Below are 21,945 nucleotides of genomic sequence, written 5' to 3' on the forward strand. Positions count from 1 at the left end.
AAATCCTATCGACGTTAATCTTTCGCAAATAAATAGGTGTACATATAAAAAGAAATAAAAAAAAATAAAAAAAAAAAGAAATTAAACGTGTACATGACTAAAGTAGAACTTTCCTTTTTTACTTGAGTTTGTGTCGAGTGGACGCGAAGCTTAGCCCTTTTATTTATTCGTCTGGATGGGCATCGCGGCAAGCTGCCAGACAAATAAATCTCACGCACATAGGACGACGATGAAGAAGAAGAAGAAGAAAGAGAAAGAGAAAGAGAAAGAAAAGGAGAAGAAAGAGAAAAAGATAGAAAAGTAGAAGGAGAAGAAGGGGCAGGAGGAGAAATAGAAGGTGGAAAAAGAGGAAGAAGAGGTGGAGACGCCTTCGTATGTTGAAGTAAAACGAGATGATACTTTCCCGCGTCGTTGAACGATCTAATCGTCCATCGTCCTCTCTATCCACTTTTCTACTACATTGCTAGGAAGATAAATAAAAAAGGAGATAGATAGATAGATAAAGAGAGAAAGAAAGAGACAGAGACAGAAAAAAAATGTAGGTGGATGTAGGTTGAAATGAAAATCATTTTCCTCGTTGTCTATTGAAATCTTACATGAGTTTGTACATAGGTAACATGGGAGAGAAAAAAAAACCAAAATAAAATAAAAATAATTATTTAAAAAAAGAAAATAGAAAAAACACGGGAAAAAAAAATAGGGAGGAGGATCGATCTCCGTGAACGTTCGACGAAATTATCGCTTGGCATAAAAAAGAATAAGAATAAGAAGAAGAAGAAACGAGACGTTGAGACTGCTGCTCGGAGGCGGCAGATTAGGGGGCGGCAAGAAGTAGAGAAACGAGCGAACGCACGATGAAGAAAAAGAAAGATAGACAGACAGATACAGTGTGTGTGTATGAGAGAGAGAGAGAGAGAGAGAAAGAGAGAGAGAGAGACTCGCATGAGCCATTTTCGAGAGAACCGATCTCTCGGCAGTAGCGTTAAGACAGTCCGAGAGAATGGCTCGCGACGAACGTTTCACCGGCGTTTCGTGTTTGGCCCTGATCATCCTCTTTCTTTTCGTGCCATCTTACCATGCTCTCTCCAAGAACGATCTCTACCCTTACAATGTTCCAGGAGCGAATGCACTCGAATACGACGCCAATGGGATTCTCCAATCTATCGAAGCAATTCTCAAAACACCTATTGTTTTTTACGATAAAGTCTACAATAACATATTCGTGAGTAATATTCGAGTAATATTTCGTAAAACAATCCCACTATATTTTTGTTTTCTTTTTTTTATCACAAACTTTATCAATATTTTAATAGAAATATTTGAGATTTCGTCGAATATTTCAAGTTAGTGTTCAATAATAGCTGAATTTTTATTTTCATTTATTTCTTGCCTCTACTTTTTGGATAAGGCAAGTGTTATTTTTTATCCTTATCAGTCTATGATCAATTTATCACATGCACATGTACACATATGACATACTTCGAAAATAATATTCATATATATATATATTTAAAAATATCTACTATTTATAATATTTCGTAGAAAAAAATTTTCGAAGAGAATTTGTTTGCTTAAAAGAAAAATATGATATCGGTTTTACAGTCCGGTTCGTAAATATAGTCTTTATTAGTGAGTATATTTAGAAACTCTCTAACGTCCGATTCTTATTGGCCCGAGTTCGTGTTATTCTCCTCTGTAACACGAACTAGGCGACCGATATTAATTGTCGACTTTGTTCTCTACGATAATTTCGACAAGACTAACTTCAAGATGACTCTATTACCTCGCTAGTCTTGATAATTCGAGTTGTTCGAGTGTAACGCCACCATAGTATGACTATGAGTATTAAAGCAATAAAGTATGCAAGAAAAAATTAATTAATTTAAAACATTAATAACTATAGCATTTTTTTATTATGATATATTTTTATATTTATCTTCCTTATTAACGTTCTTCTTAATTTTTTATTTGGATCTATATATATATATATATATATATATATAGGACTCGTATCCTAATAATAATATTACACTTTGATGATCTTCCATTTTCTCTTTCTCTCCCTTCCTCTTTCTCTTTCTTTCTTTATCCACATATATTTATTTCTATCGTGTTCCAACTTCTTAATCATTTCACTTCGCAAATTTATTTGTAGCATCCGTTCTATTTTTACGTCGCTTTTTCGAGAGACGATAAAGTTTTAACGTAGAAATTCTTGAGAAAAAGAGAAAGAGAGAGAGAGGGAGAAATTTTTACATTCTTTGGATCGTATTATCATAAATAAGGAAACATATATGTTACCGTGAAAGACTGAAATTAGAGAATATCAAGATTCACATGGTTGAATGTCAACACGTACCAAATACGTTGGTTAAGTACCAAATATTTGGTATATTGGTGTATTCTTATACATTAATATTTCGGACATACAGCGAGCAAATGATCATGTGAATCTTGACATTTTTCAATTTCGATCTTTAGTGTCACCATATATATATATACATATATTACCGACCAATAACTAGAGGAAAAGAAAATATATGTGAATACAAGTGACATAATTAAACAATTCGTTAATATCAATTTCATTCTAGCATTCGGGTAGCCGCGAATATTTGTTCATTCTTTTAATTCGTCTGCTGGACTAATCTGTCGTCATCTTCTAGCGTGACACGAATTCATTGAACGTAATGACGGTCAAACGGCTACTTGTCGCAATCGTTTAATTGTACTGGGTCGTCGTACGGGTCCAGCCCTTTTCTAAGACATTTTAAAGAGAATTTTTAACACCTTTAAATACGTCTTCGAATACCACATCCTCGATAAATTTTATTATAAGACATCATATATAAATGTTAATAAATAACTCGCAACAAAATTAATTAATTACTCGTTCATCGTTTATAGATATGTTAATTTATTCAATAAAATGTTGATATTCAAAAGCAAGAATATTTATATATTGCTTTAGAACACATTTCATAATTTCTATTCATCTAGTTAACTATTTGTAAAGAGTTTAACTTCGAATAAAATTAACAAGAACTTATACAGAATATATCTATGTAGTAACTATATCGAACTATCATATTCTTCCTTTTGCAAATAGAACAAATTTTTGCATTGTTTAACAAGCTTTATCATCAATTAAGATGAGTTTGTAGTTGCATAGTTGAAATTATGAGTAGTTGTATAGTTACACAATTGAACCGATGTACTTCTGTAAATATTTGTAATAAAGTTATAACTCGACTCATACATCAGTAGTTATTACGTGTACCCTGTATATAGAATTAATTCTATTTAAATAAGATTTAAAGAATAGATAATAGAATCTCTAGGATAATCTCCAAGTTTAAATGCCAACGATACGTTTGAGTCAGCGTCCCTGACATCAGCGTCCGAAACATCGATAGGCGAATATGGTAAAATACACAATTAACAACAAAATTCTATAGGGCCTGTTACAGTTATTGTGATCTCACTCTTCATGGAATAGCAACGTGCTACGTAGTAACTAGTAGTTCTTATGAATGAACGTTGATTACGTACTATGCCGTTCTCTCTCTCTCTCTTCTCTCTTTTTCTTTTGCTCTTAAAGTGCAAACCTAATTGAAAGATTAATCTCTCTTGCATCGGTTTATTGCGTCTTTAGACGTATGAGCTCATGCGTGGAAGCGTGACGGGCTGTTGCGTTCATTACTTTTTCCTCGTTAGATAGAATCGATTCCGTCAGAATTTATTCTCTACATCGAAAATCATCATCCTACGGATATGTATTGTCTTGTTGTTTGAAGTATAAAACAATGGAAAGACAAATAGTACAACCTTGACTTTTATGTTTTTTTTTCTTTACGATGAAAAATATCCCATCGAGAGATTCATTCTTATCTTTTCCTTTTTATCCTTCCTTAATTGTTCATTCTTTTTTTGTTTCTCTAATATTTTGTTTTGTTCTTTGCTAAATCTGCACATCATTTCGTACGAACGCGCTAGGATTGCACCCTTTGTAAATCGCACGTAAATGCTTTCAGTCACGCGTTGCAACGTGATTGCGATCTGTCATGCGTCGTTTCCATTCATCGACACGTCAATAATTCAATCGTCCGCTAGAATGATCGTCGCATTATTAATCGACATGCACGTACAAATACGTACCTATAAACCTGCCGTATATACATATATATATGTATATATAATATACGTTTGTACTTACATGTATAGGACAGGTTCCTGGTCGTGAATTTTCGTGTATCCATTTGGCTTATATTGCTTCCTCGTCGAAACAAGAGCGAGTCGTTTAGAAACAAAATTACATTTCGCGTGTATTAGGATCACGAAAACGATTTTATAGATCATTTATTAAACATAGAATAATCGTAGGATAAAGTTTTGTCGATATTTTCATTATTAGAGGTGCTTTCCTTTTTAAATAATTTTTAAACACAAGTATCTCAATCATATTGATTAGGCTATTCAAAGTTTCAAATTTCAAAAAATAAACTGTTTGTTTGAGATGAAATTTTTCATGAAAAATAAGATTAAACGTTTAGTATTCTTATCATTTATTTAAGAAAACTTTCAACTTATTTATTATTATTTGTGCGCTATTTATTACAATTCTTGTTAAAATTAATCATGTAGTTAGTCTAAATTTCTAAAATGATATCTTTGTTTCTCTCTCTTTCTTTTTGTATACAAGTTAAACTTACTTTCGGTAGAATTGGTATAATAAACGTTAGATTAGAATAACGGGTTAGGGAGTAGACAATAAATGTCTACGAGTGTTTACACGAGTTGATGCAGTCTAGTCACCTTTAGTTGTATGTATATATGTATGTATGTACGTATGTTGGTATATGTGGAATAGACGATTAGACGTTAACGCGGCACGTGGTCCAACGCTGTAAAATGTTAGCAATTAGCCTTGAAGCTTTCCCACATTAGTCAACGTTTCTCTGGTTAAAGTGAGAGAACAACGTTGAGAAATTTCTAATCGCTGTGTTTATGTAAATTGAAATCGAGCTATATTTCTCGTTTCATTTAAACCTCTTGACGTTATAAAACAAACAATATCCAATAAAATCTAAATGAATTACTTTATCTAATATAAATTCGTTTGAATAAAAATATAAACTCTTGAATTAATTATGCATAAACAAATTTATTTCTATGTTTACCGTAACAAGATAGATAATCAAAATTTAATGAAATGATTTCAATTCATTGTAAAGATTTAAAAAAAAAATAAGTTCATAATAAAAACAAATTGCAAAAAATTTACAATTTTATATAAGAGCAAATTGATTAAAACATCAGTAAAATAAAAAGTAGAATAATTCGATTAAATAATATACATTGTCGTATTATTTATTATTAAAGAACGATCGTAAATATGATTTGACAAAATATCAACAAGAAAAGATTACATTTCGGGATGCAAAAATGCAATTTTGACGACATATGACGTGACGAATTGATTGACACAGATATATATCGCGATATATACAATGACGGGTCTAAAAAGCGACGTTCTAGTTAGGAGCAAAGGCTGCCTACACGACAATCATCTCCGATTCCGTCCGTTATCGTCGACGATTCGCAGTCATCAAAATGATTGCACCCGATTACACGATTGCGTTAGCGCGTGCGGCATGCGTTATCATCGTTGCTCTCCTCATTCAAGTTTTACGTAGATACTGCATCATCAGCATCATCAGCGAAAGAATATCGTCATCATTTTGTCTTATGTTAGTTCGAACAGCCTCATACTTGAGATCACATAAACACTCTCTTATTAAATTGAGATTAGATATCGGAACGATGACATTTTGATTAGTCGAATATTTCAACGGATAAATACGATCTTAATGATCATTAAATTAAGAATAAACAATTCAATCATCTGAGTATTCTCATTTATATGTCAACAACAATTTGAATTGATTAGTATAAACATTTATAATAGAATATAATGAAAAAATAATTGAAAGAAAATAATTTTTGAAATAATTCATTATAATAATAAATATTAGTCTGTAATATCTATCATTAAATTAATAATACAAATAATTTAATGTAATAATAATTATTATTAGAGAAGCAAATTTTGAAAGAAAAAAAAAAAAAAATCAATCGGGATAATAATTGTTTCTAATTTAAATCGATTTATCTAACAATTATTAAAAAGAAGACATTTTTCAAAGAGATGTAAATATCTCTCAAGATACTATGTGACATTTTCTTTTGTTTTGTTTTACCACTTTCTCTCCCTCTCTCTCTCACTCTTTCACTTGACATACTATATTACTTCCTTACATTCTTATCTATTTGTACAGTTTTCCTTGTTCATTCACACTTCTCCACTGCGATTATCCCCACATGAGTGTGTGTCATCGGCTTCGTTCTGACCTACGACCCCCCCGCGATAGCTTCGACCGAGATAGCATGATCAAGACTCAGTCTTCGCTAGCACGCGAGTGACAAATCTTTCAAATAGTCAAATAGATTTAGACGTTTTAGAACTTATCGTATCATAAAATTATTTTTCTTAACTCTTCGATAAAAATGAAAAAATCGAAATTTCTCATTTATCATTAATGTTAAATGTTATTTTTTTTTTTACATTAATTTACATAAGCGAAGTTTATTATTATTTTTCTTTTACATATTATAATAAACAAAAATAGGCAAAGTTTTGTTAATAAGTTTAATTAATCAAAAAAATAGAATGTTACTTTTGTAACAATTAAAATCTTGGTTTATTTATAAAAATCTAGGAACTTGTTATGAATTTTAACGGTCTTAATTAAAGCATCGAATTAAGGACAACTAAAATTTAGATACACTTTTCGAAAACGGCTAGGGAGAATAAAAAAAAAGAAATAGAAACAATTTATTTCAACTATCGTCGGTCGTTACTCGCAATTGACGATATGGAAAGATACGTATTTTTTTTTTTTTTTTTTCAAAGTCCGATAGCAATTGTATACAAAAAACGTCACTCTATCTACATATGTCACATGACAGCTTTCTAACGATAAGTAGTTCTCCATGTACTTATCCATGGTCAGATTTCTCATTAATATATATTACCAGATGTAAATAAAAAAAATTCTATTAAATCTAATTTTTGTTAAGATAACATTTATCGCTGTTTATAGAACACCGAAGTTCAATGAGAATTTTATTACTCGATGTTATGATTGGAAACAAAATAATATACAAAAATTATTAGTAAAAACGAATTATAATTGAAAATAATTGAAAACAAATGATTATCGTGAAATGATTGACAATTCGCGTCAATAAGTAATATAAATAAGATAAAAATTTAATTCCGTGTCATTGAAAATCCATAGAAAATTCCACGAAGAATTTAGATGGAATTCGTTCGTGATAACAAGGTCCCACGTGTACAGTGAGAAAGATAGAAAGAGAAAGAAGAGAAATGAGAGAACATCTTTCGAGGGAGCTTTAATGTCGTCTCATTAACGAGAACGAAACTTTCTTCAAGAAGCGACAGCTGCGTCTGAGCATCAATTTCGAAGACCTTTCGTTGATCGACGAAAAGAAAAGAGGAACGGTTGTTAAACATATAAGAAAAAGAACGAGAGAGGGAGAAAAATGATGGAGAGAAAGATGAAACGAACTCAAAGCACGTTTATGCGAACGCAAACAACCATCGGTAAGCGTCAGCTAACTTTGAACCGTCAAGCGTTGTTGTTGGGTGAATGACATCTCGACGCATTGAAACGCGCTGAAACGAAACGCGTGCTGTTGAACCTTTCTCTCTCTTTCTCTCTTTCTCTCTTTCTCTCCCTCTCTCTCTCTCTATCTTTCTCTGTATACGTCCTGTAGAGCTCGTTCATCGAGCCTATCAATTACGTCACCGTTGAATTTTGCTCGTGGCACGTGCTGACAATTTACCTGTTGACCCAAACCCCCCTCCACTCGTTTCTCTTCATTCAATTATTGATATTTTTCTTTGCTTTTCTTTTTTTTATTAATCGCTATTAATTGTTTTATTTTTTATTATTTATTTCCCCTTTCCCCCTCCTCCTCCGAGACAGAAAATGTCAGAAAGGTAGATTAATGTATATTCGTAATCGTATTTGTCATGGAAAACGATAAAAAAGAGAAATAGAATAGATGTGGGGGGTGGGGAGGGGTGGAAGAGGGGAACACAAAAGAAAAGATAGTAAAGGGTCGCTGGTGGCTCTTTGCGAAAAAAAATGATCCCTTTTCTATGCCACAAGAGGATAAAGGCGAACGCTCTTTATTAGCTTACGTTAGATCCTTCCAACGTTCTCCTGGATTTCCTCAAGCATTAAACATTAACTGCTAGAGATAATTTCTAAAATGGTATATAATGGTTATGACTGCGACAACGAGTTTTTTCTTTAATTAATGTTAAATATAAAAGCTTTTATAATAATTATTCAAATATATATTTGTATCATTTTAATTCATTATTTATAAAAATAAATATATATATATATATACATTTTTTTGTGCAGATATTCGATATAATAAACACTTCTTTTTAATAATTATTTTTATCATTGGTTATTATAATTAATAACAATAAAGTGAACGTTTGATCAAATCGAAAGAAACATAAAAAAATAAAAGAACATTTTATTTTTCTTATTAGGACAGACAATTTGTATTTATATTTACAATCAACCGAGAAAATGAGTATGCATTTGAACTATAGTCAAATTTTGATCGTATGATCAGGTTATTAGAAAATAATTGTCCTATATTGTTTCCATTTTTATAAATTAGGATTATTTTTCATGCTTTGGATCTGGTATATAATGTGTCTTTTTCCTATTTTAATTGTACATTTGAAAAGGTAGTTCCGCATACGTACGAGTTCAAAGGTCTTTTTCGCTTAGCGGAGCAGTTTGAGCAAAAGACTCGTTAGTTCGGAACACGACTCTATTGTCTTGCTCGTAGGAATCTCGTTTCTTCGGTAAATGGCATAGTGTAGTTCGGTACGGGGGTACAGACACGATGGCAATTATGGTCATTAACGGGTAAATGCATGCCACTTGAGTCAGATATTTGATAACGTCATCGCTGAATTTTCAAACGTCTCGCGGAATTCACCTGACTAGCGCTACTTTGATTATTTGCGTACTTAAATGCGAAAATTCTCAAAAGTCAAGTCATTTGAATAAGCTTCTCCCTTTCTCGTCATTTTCAGTTGTTTGACTTTATACTTTGATCTTTCCTATTAAAAAGTCAATCTCGTATCAACTTTTGTTTAACTATTACTTTATTCGTAATTGATCTTAAATTATTACAATCAGAAAGTTCGATAGAAAATAATAAAATTATGATCAAGAAATTTCTAAGTATCTTTAATCTTATTATAATTGAAAGAAAAATCATCTACTCTGGAATGAATTAATTATATTGAAAAATTTATCTATAAGCTGATTGATTCATTCTACATTGAAAGAGAAATCGTGAATAAGTAATATATATCACAATTTATATTCTTGATTTAAAATTACTCTAATAGGAAGATCAATTATTCGACAAATGATAGGTACATTATATTTAAGAATTATATTAAAATTGATTTCTTTGATATAAAAACAAAGAGACTTTTGCCGATAATTGACGTATACTTCGTTCAAACGAGTCCAGGTAAATGCAAACGGCGTCCTATCTTTTGCACGGGCAATGCAAAGGTTCTTTAACATTGCCTTCCCATTGGATGATCCGGTGATCGCACCACTCTACACCCACGTCGATACGAGAGCATCAGGAATGATTTATTGGGCTGAGACGGATTCCCCGGAGGTTATTGCGAGAGCAGGTGGAATGATACGAAGCACGTTCAAGGATGCGCTTGATTTCGAGCCGACCCACGTCTTTTTGGCAACTTGGTTAGATGTTGGTTATTATAACGAAAAAAGCGATAAGGTGAATGTTCGACTTTTATTTTATATTACTTAAAAACAAAAAACAAAAAAATTCAACAAAAATATTTGATACTTTCTATATATTTAGTTATTTATATTTCATTTCTTTTCATTCTTATTTCTTATAAATAAAAACATAATAAAAAATTAATTTTATTATAAAATTAAAAAATATTTATTCAAGAAATACAGTACAACAAAGTGATATAAATAATCGTTTATATTTGTTATGTTTATTTGGATAAATTTTTTTTTTATCTGAATATATATATGAGATAATTAAACATTGTAAATACTAAAAATACTACGAAAGATTGTAAAAACGATTCAATTTGTTTCTAAGATAGTACTTTATTGTTCATAATTAACGTGAGAGATCAAATGTTGTATAATTAATCGTTCGTTTGTAGGTGAATACTTATCAAGTAGCCATCTCTTCGAATGGCACACATTCTTTCGTTGAATTATTATATCCAGAAAATGGAATACAATGGATACAAGCAGAGTCACATCCTAATGGATTACCAGATGCCAAGGCTCAGGCAGGTTTTATGAGCGAAGGTCGAATAACAACATTACAAGGTTCAGGCACTGATCAGATTCAAAATGTAGATAAGTAAGTCTTGAAAGGATTAATTAGAAGGAAGAAAAATCATGATATTACAATCAGTATAGTCTAACAAATTGATATCTTCTTTTTCAATCAGATGGTCAAATATTAACAGACCTGGTCACTGGGCTTTTCAAGTAGGACCAATTGATGAAGGTGAAGATGTCAAGCCTCCTGATAGTATAGAAGGTTATTATTCTCATTAGAATATAATTTTAAAAATTATAGTACTAATCATAAATATAATGAACCGAAAATTGTCTCGATTAGATACCACAAGTGGTAGTCGAATAATGAGTTGCAGAACCGGTGCCACGACTTGTCACAGTAAAGCAACTTGTATTGACTATGAGGTTGGCTTTTGTTGCAGCTGTAAACAAGGATTCTTTGGAAATGGAAAATCTTGTCAACCAAATGGTAAGTTAGTATCACGTGTAACTCGATTCTTATCTCTTAATATTTTATGTATGTTTATTAAACAAAATTTGTACATATTCGAAAGATTTTATGAGCCAGTGATATTAGAGATTTGTCATTTGATCCTTTCAAATGAAAGAGATCGTTTTGCATAGTTACAATTTAACTGAACAAGGCTCCCTCATGTTTCTCGAGTTCATCTCTGACTACTAATTGACACCATCAAAGAAACGTTCTTTGATGTAGCTCATCACTCGAGAATAAGGAATCTTTTTAAATGTCGTTTCTTCGAAAAGATCTAGCTTAACACAAAGCAACACTGTTTTCGTCGTTGAACAGATAAATGTCTCGTAGTAAATACTCAACTTACAGTAAGTTTTCTCTGATCTATTCATAGTTTACGAGATCTCTCCGTTTCTTGGTAGACACTCGTAAAATGTCGTTCTTACTATTAGAGTACCGTGAAAACTTTTGAACATTTCTTTTGATGAGTATAACGAACGATTTTCGGAATATATTTATAGTTCATTTTGTATCTTTTTTAAAAGGAAACCTGAACAAGTAATAATATCTGTAAAGATAACAGACGATCCCATTAGAGCTCTCTTTTTCTTAAGATCGATCTTTCAGACGTTCCTCTTCGCGTCATTGGTCGTATTTCCGGTAAGATCAATGAAATTGAATTTCCGTCGAGGGATCTTCAATGCTACGTACAAACCAAAGATGGAAGGACATACACTGCTTTATCGAGGGTACCAGAAGAGATAGGCTCAAGTTTTCAACTTTTGAGTAATCTCGGTGGTGTTATTGGTTGGCTATTTGCAAAACCAATTAGTGAAACTAAAAATGGATACGAACTTACAGGTCTGAATATAATTTATTTTTATTAAATCCTACCTGTCTTACGATCCAATTAATCTTTAATAAATCATCCTAATTCCGAAACTATCATCTATCAATTCATTTCATTATAAAACAACGAACTAGTTTGAATTTATTATCCAATCATTAATTCTCAAAGTTATTTCTAATAGATTCTTTTAGTTCTAAAACAAACAAACTGATTAGAATCAATCATTTGATATCCCTTTAGGTGGTCTATTCAATCACACAGCTGATCTTCTTTTTACGTCCACTAACGACAGAGTGACCATACGAAATAATTATCAGGGATTAGATGTCTTCGGACAATTGAAAATGGAAGCAGAAATAACCGGAAAATTACCATATTTAGAACCAGACACAAAAGTCGAATGCGGAGATCACGATGAAGTTTATACAAGATCGGAACCTGGATTATTGCGTTCTCAAAGTGAAAGAACTTGCAAACTGATGAGTGGATATGGTGAACGTGAATTGACTTTCATGCAGGATCAAACAATCGTTTATAACGAATGTCCATATGCCGAAAATGATTTAGAAGAAGATTCGTCTAGGTTAAAATTCCATAGGGGTGTAACAACTTATGAAGCAAGGGAAGGAATTATTAGATTTGCTGTTAATACAAAGATCGCACCTTTAGAAGAGGAAGATCCATGTATACAAGGTAAAGAAACATGTGGAGAGCACAGTTCTTGTGTCGTTGATGAGGACAGCTTTAAATGTGTTTGCAATCCTGGGTAAGTATCTTAAAGTAATAGATTTTAATATGCTAGAGTTATAATCCTCAAAATTGAACATTTCAACAAAATAATTCAAGAAACGATTGATTCGATCGATCTATGTTTGCTAAGATATCAGTACCTTTACGAAGAAGATGGTAGCGCCATTTGCGTGGACGTCAATGAATGCACTGCTGGTAATCACATGTGTTCTCCCGATGCTCAGTGTATCAATCAAGAAGGAAGTCACTCTTGTCATTGCCGACCTGGTTTTTCAGGGGATGGACGAATTTGCGAAAGTAAGCGTTCTTTCTACTTTTTCAACGATCGGTAATTTACAGACTGTCAGTAATATTAAACACAAAGTGTTTATTTGATCTTAGAACTTCCTTCTTGTGAAGATATTCGTTGCCAAACTTACGAGGTGTGTATAATAATAGAAAATACACCGACTTGTATTTGTTCTCCTGGCTTTGATCAATCTGATCAAGGCTGTTTCCCCATTAAACATGGTAAGTTTTATTTATTAAGTAAACTTTACCAATATACGGTAACAATATATTTTGTTTTTATCAATTTTTATAGTCTCTTGTGATATCGAGAATAATTGTTCGCCCAATGGCATGTGCAGTTTCGATGGAGATAAACAAAAGCACGTCTGTATTTGCTCAGCTGGTTATATCGGTAGGTATTATATCGATTTCATTTAATTCACATATCATCTAAATAATTGATTTTATTTTTTGGATATCAAGGAGATGGATACACTTGTTATTCTGAAAATGATACGATAACGGAAGATACACTGCAACCGCAATGTTCAAACGACTCTTGCTGGTGTCCATCAGGATGGAAATTACAAGATGACATATGCATCAGAGAAGAGGACGGTTATACAACTGTTGACTATATACGAGATTGTAAGTTTTCAAATTAATCAAATCTTTTAATGAACTCAATTCGTTTCCTTGAAATATGAATTTTTGGGATTTATACTGACCAAGGTAATGAAATTACTTCGCGAATGACAGTTCACTTAATGCTGAATTTTTCGGCATGTCTGAATTAACGAAGCATGTAGTATACCTTTGCTTGATATTTACGAATTATTATATTTATTTCAATCTTTAATGTGTTTGCAGTTTTACATTGAATAAAAAAAAAAAAAAAATAGAACTAAAATAAAAGAAAATTAAATGAATTAGTTAAGAAATGTATTGCACGTTTAATATAATAGAATTAAAGCATTTTCGATCAACCAAGCAGAAAATATCTGGCATGAAGACTATTGCTAACGATCTATGGTTTCTACTGCATCGTACATTTTAGTATCGGCACGTCCACTTCCGGAATGTTTCGAAGATGACTGCATATGTCCATGGGGATACAATTATGGTCTTCCAGAGAAGATTTGTATTCCTATCCCAGGGTTCAACCACAATACAATGGGTCCAACTGGATTTCACCGTACGATCCGCTCCCGATAGGCTTGAGCAAGTTTAATCTACTAACAAACATTTCAAATGCTTTTGCACCATCCTTTCGATTTTCTTTGATAATATTTTTCATTACAAATGTAGTATAACTTCAACGAAGATAAAATATCATCGTTGATCATTCGATCATTTTATTATTTTTTAATATTATTCATAAAGCTGCCTGGCAAAAAGGCAATCTGTTATAATTGCTTCATGCTTGTCTCTAGCATCATGCAACGTGGTGAATAGATGCCATCCTTACGCTCAGTGCGTCTACGTACCAATCACTGGTGATTATGAGTGTCGTTGCAATACTGGATACGATGGTGACGGTATAGAATGCACGAAGAGAGGTAAATTAAAACAATTAAAGCATCGTGTTTTTATAAACAAATAGAACCATTTTTTTTAAGACAAGTACATACATTCACGTATTATATATAATCCAAGGAATATTGTCAAGGTACGTTATAAAATCGATCATAAAAGGCAAAACAAACTTGTTATTTTCTGAACAGAGGTGTCCTGTATGGATGTCGACACATGTGATCCAAATGCTTCATGCCAATACGAGGAACCCATCGCAAAATGCATCTGCAATCCTGGATTCGAAGGCGACGGAACAACCTGCAGTCCTATTGGTGCATTGAGTCATCCAATTCTCTCTCTTTCTCTCTATTTTCTTTTTTCTTTTTGTTATTTGAATTCTTTAACTTCAATTTTCATATAAAGTTCATCATCATTTTTTTTGTTCCATTTCTTTATAATTTTTGTTCAGATTTTATATATATATACAGATTGATTATTATTATTTTTGTTGTTTTGTAATTTTTAATGTGATGATTAACTCTGATAGGTACAATATTATTTCTAATTATTTAGACGAATGCAACGATAATTCGGATTGTATGAAGAACGAGAGATGTACGTACAATCCAACGAGTTCTCGTTACGAGTGCACCTGCAATCCAGGTTTCAGTATGGTAGACGGTCAGTGTGTAGTTGCGGATTGTTCGACGAATCCATCGCAATGCCACGTTAACGCTCAATGTGTTTCCACTGGTGATGGCGGCTTCAAATGTTCTTGCATCGATGGATATCACGGTGATGGTGTACGACAGTGCATCGAAGATCACATCGGTTGTAATGTTATATTCAATTGCGGAAAATTTGCAGCATGTGGTTATAACCAAACGACGACAAATTACGTTTGCATCTGTCAGAAGGTTCGTTGAAGTTTTATTTTTCTAAACAAATATTTAACTCGTTCATTTTAATGTAATATCATTTTTTAATTTAATCGAAATATCTAAAAAATTTATTTATATTTGTATATAAACAAATAAGCATAAAAAAAAGTATATTTGTATTTTAAATAAAACATATTTCGCTTGAAAGTAAACAGCTCTTTGGAGTTTACCGATCGCGTTATTTCAAATTTACGACAGTAAATATGTGTAAGCTTTTGACGAAAAATTTTTAATAAAAAGAACATTTTACCTGAAGAATAGGGAGTTTAAAAAAAAAAAAAAAGATTTTTATTGATAGATAAAATTCACTAGATCAGCAGTCTATGGAATGATGTATTTATTCAAATGAAAAACGATGAATAAGCGTAATAAATTTTTTTTCTTTTTTATTCTAAAAATAGTTAATACAGCGAACGATTCGATATATAATGTAAAATATTTCCTTGCCATACAATTCTTCTTTCTTTATTCTTATTCAGCAATCGAATGAGATTATTTTGGAGAATAAAGTATAATGATTGATCCTTAAAGAGTTTTATATATATTATTATTATATATAAGAAACATATATATTCCGAAATGGTAATAAACATTTTGATACGTTTTATTTTAGGGTTATTACGGAGATGGTTTCACCTGTTTACCACAGTCGTCCTGTAAACGAGACCCAAGTCTCTGTTCTCCAAATGCTAGCTGTGTACCAGCAGGAGACAATAATTTTGCATGCGTTTGCAACGATGGTTATACTGGTGATGGTACTAACTGTCGAACAAGACCCAAACACGACGCAAATTTCCTTTTGGTTAACCAAGGAATGGCAACTTTGAGGATACCATTTGTACCGACTCCAGATAATTTAGGAAGTCCGATACACATAGCATACACTCAGATGTCTATTGCAGTGGATATTGATTGTTCTAGTGGAAAAGCTTATTCCAGCGATATAACTGGTACGAATAAATTTTTTATTATTATACAAAATTATACGTTTGTTAATTAGGAAACAAGTAAAGAAAAAACTTTATTGGACGTATTTATTAAAAATATGTAATTGATCGTGGTTTGATTTCAATGATCGGGCGTTGATCATCGTTCGTATTTATGCACATACGACAAATATGATCAAGGAAAAAAATAATTAAACAAAGAAAGATATAGATATTTTACAAATAGTAATAATAATTCGAATGCGATCGTACGATTGAAAATAAATAATTCGATCGTAAAAGGAAAGGCAAATTGTCGTAGCGAGATTTGTGGAGGATGAGAAATGAAACACTAATGCAATGCAATTACACGTAGGACGTAACTATTAATGTTTAAACGGTAACCATTGAACCTGCGTTGCAATAAACAGAGAAAGGTTGGAAATAATTCAGAAGGGAACGATACCCGTCGGTTCAATTTCTTTGTTGAGAAAAAGTATCATGGTAATTCGATTATTAAATCGAAGGATTTTCGAGCGGACAATGGTGTTACGATTAAACGTGATTTATAATAGACTTACATAAATTAGAAGGACAAATTAAAGGAATAATCTATTTCTTTAATGATTTTTTAAATGATCATTTAATTAATTAACATGTATTACAAAAATAATGAAAAGAAAATATACTCGTACATTTATATCGAATATACAATTCTATTAAAACATATTATATTGAAATAAGTTCATTAATTTTGATTATTTTCTTATAATGACGTTATGATTTTTATTTCTCAGGTAACAGAATACTCGAGTTGAGTTATAACGGTTCGATTGCCGACGTATTCATCGATAAGGTCAGTAGTCCCGAGGGATTGTCGGTCGATTGGGTTTCAAGAAATATTTTTTGGACTGATTCCGGAAAAGCCACCGTCGAAGTGGCCAGTCTTGAAACGAAGAAACGTAAAGTCCTTGTCTCGGATGGATTGGTTAATCCTCGGGGAATCGCCGTACACCCGTATCGAGGGTAGGAAAGAATACTAGAAAACGTATAAAAGAGGGAACACTATAGAAAGAAAGATAAATCGCTCGGTGTTGTCTCGTGAAACTATTTCTCAAAGGGGTCGTACATAAAAAGTCGATTAATTATAAGAGAAGATACCTTTTAAATTCGATATACAAGCTGCAACATTTTAAATGAGAACATTTCAGTCAGTTTTCTTGCTTTACGATAATATTTATTAAGTAATATATATATAGAGTTAATTATCTGTCACATAAACGTTGAAACAAATATTTTCTTTAAACATAACTGATAACATTTCATATAGAAGATTTTACTTAATTGCATTTAAAATGTTTATATCAAATACGTTTATTATTTGTTAAAATGATATACAAAATAATATCAATGTATTCCATAACAAATATCGGTTTATATAAGATTGGTTTTTTTTTTTTTCTGGTATAAATATGTCAAATATCGAACCCCATTTATCATTTATCATTAATTAACTTTAAAAGCTTCCAAATGTTAACATTTGATTGTTCCATCTTTTATTATGTATATATAATAGTTCATTATCAATGAGTAGGGTCTTATAAGATTTTAGAAATATTTCTTGATAAAATTTAAATATTATCATTTTCTTGATATTAGTAAAATATTCTGGTCCGATTGGAACCGAGCCTCGCCAAAGTTGGAATGGGCTAATGAAGACGGTACAGGCAGAGAGATCTTTCTTCAAGGAGATTACGTTAAGTTACCAAATTCATTAAGTATCGATTGGTCGTCTGATGAACTTTGTTGGGCCGACGCTGGAACTTTCACGATAAGTAAGTACACACCGGTTGGTTGATCTATTAATTTTCTACCTCCGTTATCATTTCTTACCTCAGCAATATGCTAATATTCAAATATTAACGAATCAATCGATTGATTATTTTTTTTTTATTCCTCTTCTTTCCTACCCTTCCGAAACTTTTCGTTTCTTCTTCATCGTCACAGCTTGCTTCGATATCGATAAGAAAATAGTGAACGTCGTTGCGAAGGACTTGATTTATCCCTTTGGCTTGGCAATCTCTCAGAATCATTATTATTGGACCGATTGGAAGACGTGAGTATTCTTGTCAAATATCAAATCAAATTTTTCGCAGGAGAAATAATATTAATAATAATAGTACAAACAAAATATCGATATTATTCGTACTATCTTTTTTATTTTTTACAGACACAAAATTGAACGAGCTTTGAAGAGCAAACAAGAAATACAACCTGCATTATCGATTCCACCTGGTGGAAATGGCAAACTATATGGAATTGCTGTAGTTCCAGAGACGTGTCCCAGAGGTAGGATGATTTTATCAATAAAATAAATAAAATGTATACAAAAATCATCATTGCATTTTTAACTCTCCCTTTTACGAGTTAGAGTCACTTCACTGTTAACATCTTTTCCGCATTTCTTACTATCAAAAATGTCGCCTTTTTTTTACAAACTCTTTGGAATCAACAAGATATGGTTATTTGTTTGTTTTTTCAAACTGATCATCCATCTATGTTATTACTAATTCAAGGTGTTTAGGCTGTTGATTATATACAAAAATAATAAAAAAAGAATAAGAGAGAAAAGAGCAAAAGAAACGAATATAATTAAAACGTCTCGCATATTAAGTATACGCATACGACATGATGGTGCGTCAGTCACGCAACAAGTGGCATTCGAGGGTTTGACTTGAAACTCGTAAAAGTCGAGTTTTTGTAATTTTTGAATAAGACCTACCGCCAACAACCTCTCGTTATTCTTTTGATATAATATATACATATATTTATGTATCTCTTTCTTTTTATTTTCCACTTTAACATTAACTTTGAACATTTTTCTTTACGCCCTCTTAGCGAGTATTCATATAATGTAAAATGTTGTTTTTCAAGGACCATGATAATTTATTTTTAAAATAAACACAGAATAAGTATATATATATTTATCTTCGTAGATTTGTTAAAACATTGCCAATTTTTATTCCATTAACATTACCTATTTCCTTTTGTAATAATGAATTATTCTTTAGAAAATAAAATCAGAAAAAAATAACAAATATTTATTTATTTATTTATTTATTTATTTATTTATTTATATCAGAAAAAAATAATTTACATAGTAATAACAAGATTAATACATAGTAAATCGTACAAGAGTTAAACATAGTTACCTGTACATAGGCTGTTACATACTAAAATTACGAATACACTAAACTAAGAAATATAAATAAATTGAAATAACATCATATAAACTTGAAAATAATTGTCAACAGTGATATATCAGTATTTAATTAAACTATATCACATATTACATTTTTTAATTTACGTTTAATAGTATTATCACATTATGCATCATGTCTTTGAGATTATTAGATAATTTATTAAATACTTTAATAGCTACAATGTAACTATTTTTACTACTGAATTCAATGAGTAGTCATTCGTTGTTATTTGTCGTTTTCGTATTTCTTGTTAGATATTTATTGAAATAAAATTAATTTCATTTGTTAATAGTAACGAACGTCTGCCAATATGCAAATGGAAGGTGCAACAAAGATCAATTATGTTTGCCCGATGGACAAGGTGGTAGGACGTGTGCTTGTGCTGACGATGCTACAGAACCTTGCACGGATTCTAATAATTCTTCGTAGTAGTATCTCGAAAGAAAAATAACAAAAGAGAGAGAGAGAGAGAGAGAATAAGGAAGAAGAAAAAGAAGAAGAAAAAGAAGAAGAAGAAGAAAAAAAAAAGAAGAAGAAGATGTGAGAAAACGAATCCTAATATTCGATGATAACGAAGCTAGGATAGCATCTGAAAAGTTCGTGAGAGAAAAAAGACGTTTCAGACACAAAAAAAAAAAAAAAGAGAAAAAAATAACAGGAAGAGAGAAGGAGGAGAGAGAAAGAGATAGTCGACGTTCAAAGTATCCATTTTATTATTAGATAATATCTAAATTATAAAAAAAGTTATTTTTAATATTAATTAGATATTAATATCACTCGACCTACTTTAAGTAACATTACTCTCTTTTATGCTGTTTTTCTCTTCTTTTTTTTCTTTTGATTTGTTTTTCTTATTTTATTTTATTTTTATTATTTTATTTTATTTTTTTTTTCAATTTAATATACATTAGATAGCAGTTTATAAATGAAGCTGTATGTGTCAGCCGCGTTATTTAATAAAATTTAAAAAAAAAAAAAAAGAATTGATAATTCGTATTGAACATTCCGCAAATTTTTCCATTTCGCAAATTCCGTTCCTTTCCCCTCCCCACCCCATCGGCATTTTTTCTTTTTCACATTTTTATTGTAGAAAATAGCTAAGAAGCATGCTGAGATTCTACAATATATTGTCTATTTTAGAAGATTAGGACTACCTTGGTACGAAATACCTTCCAGTTGTAATTATTGTTGTCTCGAAAATGCAGTAAAGTATGTGATAATAGGTTTAATAGAAAATTATTCTTTGATAGTGTTAATTAACAAAGTTCTATTTACAACACAAGGATAAATATAGCAATGGTATGCTTAAGCGTGTTATATGGTTTATTATTTTCTAGGGATTTTTTTTTCTTTTTCGAATAAACCACGAGAAACAATTTTAAGTTTAAAGTTTATTCGTATCGTAAAAAAAAAAAAAAAAAAAAAAAAAACCAAAACGAAAACCAAATAACGTTTACAATGTGAAATATTGTAATATATAAAAATATTAATAGGTTGGTTGGCATGAGGTACCCAGTTGTGCAGCAAAACTACGAAAGTATAACAGCGTTAGTTTGCGATAGTAAATGGTTATTTCAAAGTTTATTATTATTATTACAATTGCCTTTGAGAAAACATTTTATTTTAACAAAAATTGTACGATATTATGAAAAATAATAAAGATATTCTATCACGTTCAACATTATTTAATTGTGTATAATACATACAATCTCGTTGTTCGTTACAGTATACTCATTAGCGAGCTTATTTTTCGCTGACGATACTAAATTAAGCTTGTATAAAAATAATGAGAGTGTAAAAAAAAGAACAAAAAAAAAGGGTCGTTCAATAATATGATAAAAGAAGATAGAGGGTTATGAATGTAAGAAAAAGGTACCAAGGTAGAGATAAGACAGTGACCTCGTAGACTGACTATGAATCTTATTGTTAGACAACTCGACGAAATTTTTCCTCTGAGTGGGAGAAGAATTTTTTTTTTTTTTTTTTTTTAAACATGTCTCCTGAGAGTTCTTTTCGTTCGCGTTGTAGAGACTATCTTCTATAAAAGAAAAAAAGAAAAAAAAGGGGTGGAATGAAGAATGTCGCATTCTGCAATCTTAGAAGAAATCTTCATTTTTGTTTTCTCTTCGGTGAAAAAGATTGGAAAAAATTTCATGTTATTTGTTGTTGGTATATTAAGAATTATTGTTGTATTTTTTTTTCTCTTTTTTTTTTTTTTTTTTACAATCAAATAATTATCTCAGAAATTAGGAAAGAGGATTGATATTTATATTGCATTGGAACCAATACATTAGAGAAGCTTCTTTATCGTGTATTTATCATTAAGTATTTATTTACGCTGCAATTGTCAAATACACAAACGTTGATCTTCTTTGAATTGAATTTATCGATAGAACTATATATATATATATTTCTTATTGATCTCATGTGACTGTTAATACTATACTATTTTAACTAAT

General features: G+C 31.1%; 1 protein-coding gene and 1 long non-coding RNA gene across 4 annotated transcripts in view; one reads left to right on the plus strand and one right to left on the minus strand.

The window, feature by feature from the left end:
- LOC149032212 (uncharacterized) overlaps positions 1 to 21,945 on the minus strand; it is a 226,892-nt gene that overhangs the window by 47,533 nt on the left and 157,414 nt on the right. The gene's annotated exons all lie outside the window — the stretch shown is intronic.
- On the plus strand, positions 760 to 20,141 carry Ndg (Nidogen). Of its 3 annotated transcripts, XM_015317381.2 has the most exons (21): positions 760 to 1,222; positions 9,664 to 9,942; positions 10,352 to 10,557; positions 10,649 to 10,740; positions 10,822 to 10,968; positions 11,599 to 11,832; positions 12,062 to 12,587; positions 12,702 to 12,868; positions 12,953 to 13,081; positions 13,155 to 13,253; positions 13,325 to 13,489; positions 13,899 to 14,036; positions 14,275 to 14,400; positions 14,566 to 14,688; positions 14,930 to 15,273; positions 15,911 to 16,247; positions 17,021 to 17,249; positions 17,883 to 18,058; positions 18,231 to 18,339; positions 18,454 to 18,572; positions 19,779 to 20,141. In XM_015317381.2, exons 1-21 carry the CDS (start codon positions 1,001 to 1,003, stop codon positions 19,913 to 19,915), a joined length of 4,104 nt encoding a protein of 1,367 aa, XP_015172867.2. In that variant the 5' UTR covers positions 760 to 1,000; the 3' UTR covers positions 19,916 to 20,141. The 3 variants fall into 3 exon arrangements, with proteins under 3 accessions (XP_015172867.2, XP_015172868.2, XP_015172869.2); XM_015317382.2 differs by lacking the exon at positions 13,899 to 14,036 and having other exon boundaries at positions 772 to 1,222; XM_015317383.2 differs by lacking the exons at positions 13,899 to 14,036; positions 14,275 to 14,400; positions 14,566 to 14,688 and having other exon boundaries at positions 825 to 1,222.

This window comes from Polistes dominula, unplaced genomic scaffold (genome assembly GCF_049000335.1).
Source record: "Polistes dominula isolate Pdom_NZ unplaced genomic scaffold, Pdom_raw_medaka contig_33, whole genome shotgun sequence".
NCBI lineage: Eukaryota > Metazoa > Arthropoda > Insecta > Hymenoptera > Vespidae > Polistes > Polistes dominula.